At 48.2% G+C, this 12,635-nt stretch overlaps 7 protein-coding genes across 7 annotated transcripts; 4 read left to right on the forward strand and 3 right to left on the reverse strand.

Moving 5' to 3' along the window:
* Positions 1–48: 48 nt before the first annotated feature.
* On the reverse strand, positions 49–1,510 carry N7529_007841 (Maltose permease; the record flags this gene model as incomplete). Its single annotated transcript, XM_057243368.1, has 6 exons — positions 49–216; positions 267–375; positions 439–494; positions 545–649; positions 719–987; positions 1,054–1,510. 6 exons carry the CDS (start codon positions 1,508–1,510, stop codon positions 49–51), a joined length of 1,164 nt encoding a protein of 387 aa, XP_057094906.1.
* A 1,790-nt stretch (positions 1,511–3,300) lies between these two features.
* N7529_007842 (uncharacterized protein) lies at positions 3,301–4,449 on the reverse strand (the record flags this gene model as incomplete). Its single annotated transcript, XM_057243369.1, has 1 exon — positions 3,301–4,449. One exon carries the CDS (start codon positions 4,447–4,449, stop codon positions 3,301–3,303), a length of 1,149 nt encoding a protein of 382 aa, XP_057094907.1.
* A 551-nt stretch (positions 4,450–5,000) lies between these two features.
* Positions 5,001–6,061, forward strand: N7529_007843 (uncharacterized protein; the record flags this gene model as incomplete). Its single annotated transcript, XM_057243370.1, has 2 exons — positions 5,001–5,037; positions 5,091–6,061. 2 exons carry the CDS (start codon positions 5,001–5,003, stop codon positions 6,059–6,061), a joined length of 1,008 nt encoding a protein of 335 aa, XP_057094908.1.
* A 133-nt stretch (positions 6,062–6,194) lies between these two features.
* N7529_007844 (putative tubulin-specific chaperone Rbl2) lies at positions 6,195–6,657 on the reverse strand (the record flags this gene model as incomplete). Its single annotated transcript, XM_057243371.1, has 3 exons — positions 6,195–6,296; positions 6,350–6,436; positions 6,490–6,657. The coding sequence occupies 3 exons, from the start codon at positions 6,655–6,657 to the stop codon at positions 6,195–6,197; spliced, it is 357 nt and encodes a 118-aa protein (XP_057094909.1).
* Positions 6,658–7,554: 897 nt separating this feature from the next.
* On the forward strand, positions 7,555–8,657 carry N7529_007845 (elongin A domain-containing protein; the record flags this gene model as incomplete). Its single annotated transcript, XM_057243372.1, has 3 exons — positions 7,555–7,612; positions 7,686–7,762; positions 7,857–8,657. The coding sequence occupies 3 exons, from the start codon at positions 7,555–7,557 to the stop codon at positions 8,655–8,657; spliced, it is 936 nt and encodes a 311-aa protein (XP_057094910.1).
* A 1,456-nt stretch (positions 8,658–10,113) lies between these two features.
* N7529_007846 (uncharacterized protein) lies at positions 10,114–11,152 on the forward strand (the record flags this gene model as incomplete). The annotated part of the gene is made up of 2 exons (XM_057243373.1): positions 10,114–10,477; positions 10,539–11,152. The coding sequence occupies 2 exons, from the start codon at positions 10,114–10,116 to the stop codon at positions 11,150–11,152; spliced, it is 978 nt and encodes a 325-aa protein (XP_057094911.1).
* A 256-nt stretch (positions 11,153–11,408) lies between these two features.
* Positions 11,409–12,319, forward strand: N7529_007847 (60S ribosomal protein eL42; the record flags this gene model as incomplete). Its single annotated transcript, XM_057243374.1, has 4 exons — positions 11,409–11,411; positions 11,894–11,986; positions 12,042–12,226; positions 12,280–12,319. The coding sequence occupies 4 exons, from the start codon at positions 11,409–11,411 to the stop codon at positions 12,317–12,319; spliced, it is 321 nt and encodes a 106-aa protein (XP_057094912.1).
* Positions 12,320–12,635: the final 316 nt, after the last annotated feature.

Below are 12,635 nucleotides of genomic sequence, written 5' to 3' on the forward strand. Positions count from 1 at the left end.
TAATGGAATTTCGTATTGAGCCCAATTTCTTTTGTTGGACAGTTCTGGCTACTGGACCTTGCTCTCAGTGACACGCGCAGTGATTTTCTCTGAGCTGCCAGAGATCATATCATCCGAATCCTCAATCGGGGTTGTCGGCTCTTGTCGATCTTCGTGTACAACACGACCAACACATTTGTAAGAGGAGAACTTTCTTGCAGGAAGTCGGTTCTCAAACTGAATCACAGTCCATTAGCTTTGTGCAACAACGTAATTCAAAGACTCACCATCTCGTCAATTTCTTCTAAGGTCCGTCCTTTCACTTCCGGAAGGAAGAAAAAGATGAAGCCTGCCGCTATGATGCAGGAAGGGAACCATATGTAGCCATATTTCGGACTGGATTTCATATCAATTAGCCACATTGATCTCTGAAGATGAGTTCGGGACAGAATGTATTACCCCCAGTTCAAAGAGTCGGGGTTGATAAAGTAAGGTGCAGTGAACGTGGTCAACCACTAGTTTAATATTGTTAGGTCCAACCCATGCAGATTTAGTGTTCACTCACAGCACCCAAAAACCCAATGGCAGATGCGAAGCCAAACGTGTATGAACGAAGTCTTTGTGACGGCAACTCCCCACCAGATACCCATGCATAAGTCGAAATCATTCCCTAAGAAACAATCGATGTAAGACTCAACTTTCACACAATCTCAATTTTGTAAATCAAATCATCTCTTACGTTGAATCCGACGATAAAAACCACAGATAACCCAACTATAGCTCTTCCTGTGGACTCAGTACCAGGATGAACAGTATAAACTGCGGCAACGATAAGCTGACTGAAGCCACAAATCAACAGTCCACTTGTGAGGAATACTCGGCGACGACCAACATGTGTCACGAGTGCAATGTTGATCAAGATAGCTACAACCCCAACTGCACTCAGTATGCAGCTGTTCTCGAATGCGTTGCCGACATTGGCCATCTCAAAGAAGTAAGTTCCATACGCTATTTCCAAATCAGCACTAAAATGAAACATAACTGAAGGCTCTCGGTCTGTTCATTTAGACTCACCTATTATATACATAGCCCCGGAAGCAGCCTGCGTTGCCACAGCAGCAGCGGCCAGAATCGTCCGTCGCCGATCAACAGGATTCGTGAACATATCCCATACTGATATGCCTCTAGCCAGGTCGCGTTCCGTATCAATAGCATGCTGTATATCATTCATTTCCTTCTCTGCCGCCTCTTGGTCTGGTCTCAACCAAATCAATGCCTTGCGAGCTTCTTCGGCTTTGTCCTGTTGTAGTAGCCATCGTGGGGACTCCGGGATCAATAGCATACCACCACACAGAAAAGCAGGAATAACGAATATCAAGCCTAGTGGAATTAGATAACTGTTCTTCCCGTTTATCTTTGCAGTGAAGTTGTCGATGATCGTGCCGAGGAGTGAACCGAGAGAAGTCCAGAATTGGAAACCGCCTAGGAGAAGACCGCGGTATCGAGCTGGTGAACATTCCTTCAGAGTCATAAGCTGCCGCAATAGCCTCCAACTTCGAGAGTGTGGGTGTCATACTTGAATGTATAATTGAGAAAATGTCATGAGAAGCCCATTTCCCAGGCCGATCACTAGGCGCCCTCCATACAAACCACTCAAGTTGTCTGTAGTCATCATGGCCACGTTGGCGATATAGACCAAAGCGACAGCAATATATAGGCACGACTTTCGTCCAATGTATGATGCGAGAGGTCCTAGGGTGTGGTGAGCTGGTGGGCGCTCATGTATCGCGAACTGACCTACCCGCCGCACACGATCCTATGAACGCACCCAATGTCATCAGAGAGGATATCAGCTGTTGGCGCTCGTGGGGGATGTTCCATCCTAGGGAGGTGTTAGGTGCGCTTTCTCCGAAAATCTAGGCGAACGGTAAGCTATTTCTCTGTGTTTCATGGGCATATGAATTGCGGTCTAGACTTTCAAAAACCCAACCATCGCTTGGAATCCTCCGATTAAAGTGAAGTCGATCCCATATTGGAATGGAGACATAGAAATCAAAGAGCAGGCCGCAAGTGACTTCCAATGCACCCGAAGTCCATTCTTCTGGGAATGGTCACCGTTGCCCATATCGATATCACAAAAAGGTCGGTAATAGCGTGCGGGCTTTTGAAAAAGCGTACTTGGTCAAGCTTGAAGAACTGATTAGCTGTTGTTTCAATCTGCCAGATAGTCTTGCTTCTGCGAGAATCTCAAATCTAGCTCAATAACCGACCTACCCTCAAGACCTTATACTTCCTTAAATACTCCATGGTCCGATACAGTCTCCTATATTACAATTATAGCATATACTAACACGTCCCATATCCCTAGCGTAGTTTCCCGTGACAATAGCCCATTGGCTCGGGGGGTGCTCCACAGCTGGGTGTTTTAAATCGGGCGGGACATCAGGTGGAGGCAACACGAGCGACAATGGCTGTATGAGATATTCAGGATATGCTGTATGTTGTCTCGGAAAGATCTTGCAGCTCTTATCTGCGTTTGGTGGTGTTTTGTGGCTACGGAAAGTGCAGAAACTTGTGGGAGGGCCTCCTGATTATGGGAAGTGCTTGCTCAGTTGATATGGAGTCCCAATTAATGTAACAGTATCTCTTCCGTGGCTAATCTACTCTCCTTTCCTAGCTACTTCTGCTGCTGCTTCATTTGTCAGTTATGGCGAAGATCAACCCCATGGACTTATTAGGCCTAGCGCATTGTATCTCGTTTCAATCCACAAGATTCTTTAAATTGAACGGATTAAGAGAGAAATAATGATATTCTCTTGCAAGATACCTGCCATGAATCTTGGCCAAGGGCGGGCATGCGAGATCGTCCCGCCTGAAACTTGATTTTGGACTTTTCTGTGGAAGATTATAGCAACTTGCAGGTGACCAAAGAATTAGGATTCATGTCCAATCCTAGCACTGGTATCGAAACAGCATGAACGTGGCACATCGACTTCATAACAATACTAGTCGTGATATTATCCAGTCCCAAGGCATTCCGGATATTACTTCCCCTCCATAAAATGTGCATAGTGATGTCACAGTCGAAATCAAAACATCTCAGATACTTGTTGTTCACTTCGGGCTTCGCTTTAGTTAGGCATCCAAATCCCCATCTTTGCCATATTGTAGATCCAGTGATTAGGCAATCAAGAAAGCGAGCGAGTGCCATGCAACAGAGTGCATGGTCAGGTGTCCACCGGCTGGCGATCTAGACACGCAATGCGTGTCTCGAGAACCACATCTTTTGATCTCTTCGTCAACGTTCTCTTAATTGGCGAGCTAAGTATGTGACGACCCAATCGGAACACCGAGGCCACCGACAGCCCAAGCATTCTGAATAGCAGGTGTGTTTGAGGCATTAATATCGTAAGCAGGGTTTTCACCGACTGCATTGTTGCTGTCCACTCCATTCTGTGGCCCGGTGTTGCGCGGGACATTACTAGGATTCGGTATTGCGTGGCCTATATAACTGGCGCCGGTAACGTTGCCCTGATTTGGGAAGTAACTCTGGTTCAGCGACCCACAGGTAGTGCAGGTAAATTCGATCTTGAAATTGGTGAGAACCATTTGAGGAACTGCAGTGTGATCACTGCGGGGGTAGTTCGGGGGTTTGGGAGGTGCTGCCACTGCTACTGGAAGAGGGCCGGTATTTTGGTACTCGGCTCCAGGTGGCATTGTCATTGGGTGCGAATTGTGAGTGAGCGGGGTTTGGTTTTGTGGAGGCATCGGTGGGTGTTGCACCTGGGCAGGCAGAGCTTGAGGATTAGATGGCGGAGGAGGGATATGGCTACTTGTGGTCTCGTCCTGAGGCATGTTATCATCATCAATCAACGATGATTGGATATGGCCCGGGAGCCAGCGACTCTCGGATAACTCCTCATAGGCAGGTCCGGCGTCTCCTTGCGACTCGGGGGATTGCTCTGGCGATTGTTGCTCCCCTGCACTCATTTCGAGATCAAGCCCTTCTTCGCCCTGTCCTTCAGCATGTCGTGGTTGGAGCTTGGTAAGTGCGCGCTGCGCCTGGCGCATAGAGATATCATAACCGTGGTAGCGTTTCACAGCATCCACGACATCCTGGGCTTTAATTTTAGACTTCATGTCGAAGAGCTTGGGAATTTCGCTCAACAAGAACCGCACATGGGAGGCTTCCGAGCGAGCAGGTGTAGCCGCAGGGGAATCTGGATTCCTGCGGCAACTATGGCTGTCTTGGAGACTGCTAATGTAAGTTGCGTTCTTGTTCGAGCGACAGACGACACGAAAGAAGCAGTTTGTCGACGAACGACAACCGATTACTACACTTTTTTTGTTGCTTCGAGCCACTCGGAGCTCCCAGTGCTGTCTGACCGATATGCTCCGGATTACTGATTTGAATTCTTCGAGAGAGGAGAACCGCTGGCTCACATGGAGCCCGGAGTACATCTCCGTCATAGTGAAGGGACTGGGACTGGGACAGGTATTGGAGCGAAGAAGTGAGCAAGTGGGACAGCAGCCACGGACGCTCGAGTGACCAAGTCCATCTGGTCACAGATATTCGGTTGTAGCTTGACGAGGCCGTGCTTGCAAAGAGCTTGGATTGCGGAGCACGGCGTGACCCCAAGCAAGCACCCGGTCGATGTGCGATTTGCGAATTGATTTTCAACCAACAGACCTGGAGGAAACTTTTGAAGAGAATGAATCGTTTAAATAAGTGTTTATCAATAGTGAAAGACCATACAGTTGAATGTTGGAGAATGGTCAAGGTCAATCAGGTTGGGCGGAGTTTAATTGCCAGACCGCTCGGCTTCACTGTGCTTCGCTTTTCAACTTCATCTCTTCTAAGTGGTGCAAGCCTGCAGAACCAAGGGCCTTGTCTCTGCTTTTTCTCCTCTTATTTTCTTTCTCCTTAAACTGCCTTTCTCTCTCACATACACACACAGTCTGCGCCTGTTCAATCGCGCAAGATTACAGAGTTTCCAGCTCTTCGCGATCGCAGAAACAAAATGGCTTCATACGTGCTCCTAAACCAGCCAGAAGAAGGTCGAGTTAGCTCCAATCCATTTCCCGCAACTCAAAAACTAATGCCCTCGCAGATGCACTGCACAAATCGCGTCTCCTCAATGTCGAAGAAAAGCCCTTCAAGCGCATCTCCAAGCGTCTCCTAAATCCTGAATCATTCGTCATCTCTCAATCCTCACTCCCAACCCCACCACCCGACGAACCACAGGACGAGGCGATCGAAGCCCAAAAACAAAAAAAGCTCGAAGAATGGCGCCACTTCCGCGAAGACGTCTCACTAGACTTCGCCGCCTTCGAAGGCAGCATTGCGCGCGTGCAATTCCTCCTCACGAGCAATGAACAAGAGCGCGCGCGGTACGCCGCCGAGCGAGTCCAGATCCTATCAACAATGCAATCTGTCCGGGAAAACACTTCGGGTCTACGCAGTCAACTTGAAGAAGCGCAGCGACTACTCTCTTTGCGCAAGACGTACGATGAACTCGCGGACAAAATTACCAGTAATCGGCTGCTCAAGACTCGCGAGGATCAATCTGCCAATCTGCAGAAATTGCGCACGGAAATTTCGGACCTGGAGAATGAGAGCAAGGTATATGCTACGACGTGGGCTGAGCGGAGAGACCAGTTTGATCGTATTGTCGGTGAGGGCATGCAGATGAGGAGACTTATTCGCGATGAGAAGGAGGAGGTTGAGCGGAGGGAGGGCATGCAGGAGGATCAGGATGGCGATGAGGGCGATGCTACTTCTAAGGGGAAGGCGAGTAGTGCCAATACTCCTGGTCCTGAAAGCGAGGGCATGACTCCGCCTCGGTATGAGGAGGCGAGATCGGCAGCTTTGGCAGTTGAGAAGACTGGGGCTACGGGTGCTGCGTCGCCTTTAAGGCAGGTCACTGCTGCTCAAGGCCATGGTGCAGGTTCTGCTGCGGAGGATACCAATATGATTGATGAGGGGGAAATTTCTGGCATTAGTGACGGGGAACTGTCCGAGCTGGAGGAGGGAGAGGAGCTACCGGACGAACATTATAAAGAGAGGATGGATATCACCTGATGTATTCTCGGTGTGTACATTACTAGCACTAGCAAGGAGTTTGGTTTGGTCAGGCGTTGGACATTTACTTCACATTCAATGACATTATGGATTCGTTCTCATCTGGGTATTTTCGATTTGTAATTGGTTGTCCTTAAGAGATCGGAATCAGAGCCTTTTTGCCCTTAGCAATGGCCTCTTTGGCAGCGGTGATTTGCTCAACACTGCTGTTGGGTGCCTTCTTGCCCTCCTCGACCTATCGGATTGGTTAATTGAATGCATGTAAACTAAACAGGAGGATCAACCTACAACCAAAGCACCCAGTTCTTCCAAGGTTTGTTCGAGCTTCTGTCTCAGACTAGGAAAGACCTTTCTGGTCTCTTCGATGGCCATGTGCTGTGGATTACGTCAATACTGGAGTCACATACACCAACCCCGGCAGGACATACCTCCTGCTTGAGCATGTACTCGCGGTTTTCATCATCACCAGCAGTTTCAGCTTCAAGTCTCTTCACGCGCTCGATCTGGTCCGCAAGCTCCTTGTGGTAGGAAGCCTCCTCCTTGACCAAGCGGATCACAGAGGAAGTGGTAATCTCAAGCTGCGAGCGGGGAGCCATTTTGTTTTTCTGTGCAATAGTCAGCACTGTGCTCAATGGTTTCAATTGTGATCATTTCAAGTGTTTGGCAGGAAGCAAAAAGCCAGTCCCCAGCTCCAGTATCAAGATATTTTGCTCGGAATGCTTCAACGATAGCACTGCCAGCATTCTCGCGCCTTGGTACATTGGCCATCTACTGAGATCCTGCAAGGTTGAATCTAACAACATACCTGTGGAATACGGAATTGACAATTGAAAACAGTATGCCGAGCAATTTCGACTTCTCCAAATTGATATGCCCCTCGGTGATCTATGGTGTTTGCACTGTTTGTATTTATGACATCACGTGTCAGTCATAAGGCTTCGATTACAACGCTATAGCTCTTTACATAAGTGTTTATTTGTTAATGTATGTGAAGATAGAATAAAAGTGACTTTGGGGTAGGTCCCTTTGAAATGCGCAGACATGTGTCTATGCACAAAAAACCTGTATTCAGATTCTAAATTGTCTATTTTAAGAATCTCCTTATGTAATTTCATACATATGTGACTATGTATATAACAACAAAGAACAAGCAAAAAAAGGGTATAACTACGTTTAGGTAGAACATACATGAAACCCTTGTCGACTTATCATTGATCAATACGTTCTCTCTTTATATTGAAATGAGCGATATGAAATGAACAATACTAAATATGAAAAAAAGCGGATCACTTCAGCCAATTAGAATCCAAGGAAGTGATCATGCATTCAAAGTCCAGACTCCCTTCCGAACGAATAGCTTCATAACCTCCACACATTTTGTCTATTGTTGTTCTATTGGCGCATGGCATCTATTGTTGCATTCCCATATTGCATTCATTTCCTCTGATGTTCTCTATTTACTGCACTGTTTGGCTTAAATCCCAATAGTCATAATGCCTGTCCGATCACTTCGTTCAATGGCCACTGCCACAGCAATCCGCTATGTCAAAGGTATTGTATATCAGACAGAAGCAAACACATCCGACCTAGACGATCTAACTAATTATTGTTCTCCACTCTACAGTCCTGGAAGACCTTGGTGCCATGCCTTATGCACTTGTCCGTCCTATCTTACTGAGAATCGATAATCCTCAAAAACTAGTATGTCATACATTCATGTGTATAGATCCTCGCCTACCTCGGACTTTGCTCGCACATTCTATGAATACTTGCTGATATCCATGCTTTATACTAGCATTCCCTCGAACTTGCATCTCCCCATCTCGCCGAGGAAGACCAGGAGATCTGGATGGATTTCATTAAACGCGATATTCCCCGCTGGGATACCTACTCCCTCCCAGAACAGTCCAACAACTGGTACAACATCTACTGTGATCTCCGCGAACAAACCGACCGATCCCTAGATGCAGATGCCGAAATTATGAAAAAAGCCATTGACGGCATAAATGATAAGCGCGCCCTCCTCCCCCCCCAAATCATCCCCCAAAACAAAAGCCACCGCATGGCCCACGCAAGACCAACCTCCAAACAGCGCTCCGCAGCCCGCGACCGCAGTCTAGGCGGCAGAAACATAGGCGGCCCACTGCCGCGCGAGTCATCAGGCTGGGGCAAGAAAAAGCCCAACATCTTCCAACCCGCAAGGCGCAACACAGCCCTAACCATCCCAACAAAAGCGCTGAACACCCGCGCCTCCCAGGTTCCACGCGCGCCCCGTGCCCTGGTCGAAGAACACCAGGAATCCCGCCGTCCAAAGCCAACCATCGCCGCACCAAAGCACCTCCCGCCCGCCCTGCAGCACCCGCTGCTCGCGCAAAACGAGGCAAAGCTCCGCGCCTTGACGGGCAATCCCGCCCGCGCTGATGCAAAGCCCGATTTAAAGCGCCGCGCTACCTCTCCTCCCCCTGCTTCTTCTTCCTCTTCTGCTCCCTCCGCTCCCTTTCCTCCTCAATCCTCGGGTCTGCCGTCCTCCGGGCCTGTGATGCGTCGTCGGCCTCCGCCAAGTATCTTCATGCCGCCGAAACGGCGGCGTATGTGATTGACCATGTTTCCCCGGATGGGGAGTTGTTTTTATGTTTAAGGATCGGAGTTCCGGGCCGTCGCCTGATACCCGAGGTTGTTTCACCTCAGTTGCGATTCATATGGGCGTTGAATGTGATTTACTTGTTACTTGGATATTGGAAGTTCTTATTTTCATTTGTTTTGATTTGAGTTGTAGATTTGTAGGTTTTCTACTTGCGAATGTGGTAATCGCGTTTTGCAGTAGGGTCGAAACGCACTGCGCTGAGGATAAGTTGCCGTGTATTTCGTTGAATGTCTCTACTGCCCTATTCCAATCTTATACTCTACCCTCGTCGCAGTCCTGCAACTTACCTTCTACGCAAGAAAAACAACAGCAAAAGCACACAAGTCCAGGAATCTCAAGCGTAATATTAATTCATCCAGGACGCCCCGTATGCAAAGCCCATTGGCAGTGACTTTCCAAAGAAAAAGATTCCTCAATTCTTCAAACAAATCACATTGCCATGGTATGGTATATCCGTATCAAAGCCTAGAGCTAGAAGCCTCCACGCAGAGCAAGAACGAGATGGAGCGTCGAGCCACCTTCGAGATTGTATTCCGCGGCGGTTTTATCGTCGGCCCTGTGCGTGTTAGCTGTCTGAGACTCATGTCGCGGAGAGGAATAAATCCTCAGAATCAGGCATACATTTGCTTTCCGCCGAAGATTAGTCGTTGCTGGACGGGTGGGATGCCTTCTTTCTCTTCGACACGCTCTTTTATCCGGGAGACCTGGGCTTTTTAGTTGCTGTGAGTGGGGTGCTGGGCGGCGGTTCGGGCGCACCTTGTAGTCTGGCTCAATGTCGAGCTCGATCTCCTTGCCAGTGAGTGTGCGGACCCTGGTTTGTTAGTTTTGGGCTTTGGTGACTCTGTCGAATCATGGGGTATGGGTCAGACGTACTTGATCAACATTTTGGGTGGTTTGGGGTTCGATGCGTGGGCAGCTGCGAAGAGGTGAGGGGGGTTTTTGGTGGGGCTGTGCGCCTTGGTGCCTGATTCTGTTGGAGCCTCAGGGTGAATGAGGCTTGTCTCTTTGATGGGCTTGGATAGGTTTGAAAGGGTCTCAAGTAGAGATGTAGTGTCTGCTGGCTTGTTTTTATGTCATGATTTATTTTTTACTTGTTTACTTCTAATTCGATTGGACTGCCGAATTTTGAAAATATCGTGATTCTCGATTGAATATATATATAATGAACTATACGACATGGTAGACATCTTTTTGAAAAGATTCTTGTAAAAAAATTTGAAAGGCATCAATGCTGTCTCGTTTCTTCATTAAGCTACTGTTATCGTTTTATCTCTACGAAGGTCCAATAATAAATCTCTATATGTGTATAGAGCTCCCCTCGTTTCGCATAGCGTTAAAATGTTCCCTACCCCGCTGAAGCCGAGGACCACAGTCAATTTCACAGCAAGTCAATTCGAATTTGATCAACATGGCCGACTTGCACAAGGCAGAGAACCAGTTCCAGCAAATGATCACTGAATGTAGGAACGATCCAGTAAGACCAGTTCCAACCATCAACGATAAAATACTGAGCACCCCACAGAAAATACTGCAAGCCGCCTACGAAACACACAGAACAAATAGAAACGCCTCATTCCGTGACCAGATTCACCAGCCGGGATTTCACCAATGGAAGAAAGACGAGATTCTACATCAAGTTCTCGAAGCAGAGAGTGGCCTGACGGACTACGTCGACCCAAGGAATAACCTCGCTTATTGGGCACGCCCGCCACGGCATGTTCGGGACCTGGTCTACAAGATCCAGCAAGAGATCGGGGCATTAATTGGATCTTGTATGAACCATTGTTTTTATATCCTGATTCAAAAAGAAAAATGTACTGACCGCTACTCCAGCTCTCTGGCTAGTCCCATCAGACAATCTGCACATGACGACATTGGAGATCAGTTCTGAGCAGCCAGCAGACCAGATCCGTAAACTGACGGAAGCTATGGATTCAAAGCTGACACAGGAGCTGGCAAACTACACCCTTAACCACCGTGTGCGACTGGTCAAACCGATCATCAGCTACGACACTTCTGCCATTGCTCTTAGCTTTGTGCCTGCGGCTGGTGAAGATGACTTTAGCGAGTATAGCGGAAACGATGATCGGTATACGTATCACCACCTGCGGAGAGATCTCTACGACAAGGTGACCATGTCTGGCATTTCAATTGCTGCTAGATATACTGTTCCCTCGGCGCATATTACTATTGCTCGCTTTGTCCAACCAGTTGGAGCCACAGAGGTCGAGTTGGAATCTCCAGAGGTAATTGAACAAAAGGCGAATCAACTTGTTGCGAAGATTGAGGTTCTCAATGGTGAACTCCGCTCAAATGTGTGGAGAAGATTGGGAGATCCGTCTCAGGGAGAGTGGGTTGTTGGTCATGAGAAAGGGTTGGAATTTATGTGGGGTACAACATGGTATGGAAAAGGAGAGAGTATCGTGCTTGGAAACGGATTTGTTTAAACCATCAACATTTAGAGATAGTCATAGCCTTAGTGAGCTTCACAAAAATTAGATGATGAAAGTGATGTCAGTTTGGCCTCAGGCAGAAACATAGATGACTGAGCATGATATCTTGGCGACAACCCCAAAAGGGTTAGCGCATACCCGAATAGGGCCTAAGCGAGTGAAATCCCACAACCCAACAATCGCTCTTGCTCTCCTCCGACAAGCGACAAACCAACGACCACCACCCAGCTATCCGGCCAAGTCAGTCAAAATGGTAAGGATACTATTCCTACGAGATGTGTCAATCTGTTCTGCACCGAAGCCCGATCATTCGAATTTCTGAGAGCTACGAATTGTGTTCACTGTGCGGCCGACCTCGAAATCGTCAAATCCCCCGACTGTCGCCAACTACCATATTACACCCCCGCCCAACCGTTTCTTTCTACCAGATTCTCGCAAGCAACACGAAGATGGATAATGAGGAGAGCTCGAGCGGCGAGAGCCGCAGTAAAAACCACTGTGGGACTGGGTTCAAGAAGCACACCAAATGGGGTTATCGCACTGAGATCTCAAAAAATCCAGTGTGCGTTGGCACCCCTGCTGATTCCACGACAAAACAACACTCGACCGACAAACACACTTGAACCTCTTCGCGACCGCCAGAAATTCGAACCGGACTTCAGAGCACGAACATTGACATTTCATCTCACCCGCAAGACAATTCAAGACAAAAAAAGCTCATGACATATCCTCCAGGTCAACATTCCCAAAACCCGCCGGACGTACTGCAAGTCCAAGGAGTGCCACAAGCACACCCAGCACAAGGTCACCCAGTACAAGGCTGGCAAGGTACGCTTCCTCGACGGAACCTACGACATGAACAACAGCTGATCCCTATCTTCAGGCCTCCCTCTTCGCCCAGGGTAAGCGTCGTTACGACCGGAAGCAGAGCGGTTACGGTGGTCAGACCAAGCCCGTCTTCCACAAGAAGGCCAAGACCACCAAGAAGGTCGTCCTGCGTCTCGAGTGCACTGCTTGCAAGGCCAAGAAGCAGCTCGCCCTGAAGCGCTGCAAGCACTTCGAGCTGGGGTATGTTTGGTTCGATTTCTTGGATTGGAGTCTTGTACTAACGATCTCTATAGTGGTGACAAGAAGACCAAGGGTGCTGCTCTTGTTTTCTAGATTATTGGTTTCCTTGTTCGGCTTCTGGGTTTCCTGCATTGCACAACGTGTTTCGCTGCTGCGGAGCATATATGACATTGGCAATGGAAAAATGAAATAGGAATTCATCTATTCAAAAACACTATGACTACCGGATTATGAGTCGTTGAATGAACATCTTGCCTCCCTGTAGAATCGCCAGTACTGTAATGTCTTCGTAGTGTGATGTCTTGTGCTTGTCGCAAGCCCTGCACAGTCTGTACATGGGTATATTATCTCCGGGGCTGTTCCATTCTGGCCAAGTCTGCGTTCCACTGGAACCCATAAGCCAAGTGAT

This window comes from Penicillium soppii (assembly GCF_028829465.1).
Source record: "Penicillium soppii strain IBT 18220 chromosome Unknown utg000006l, whole genome shotgun sequence".
Classification (NCBI taxonomy): domain Eukaryota; kingdom Fungi; phylum Ascomycota; class Eurotiomycetes; order Eurotiales; family Aspergillaceae; genus Penicillium; species Penicillium soppii.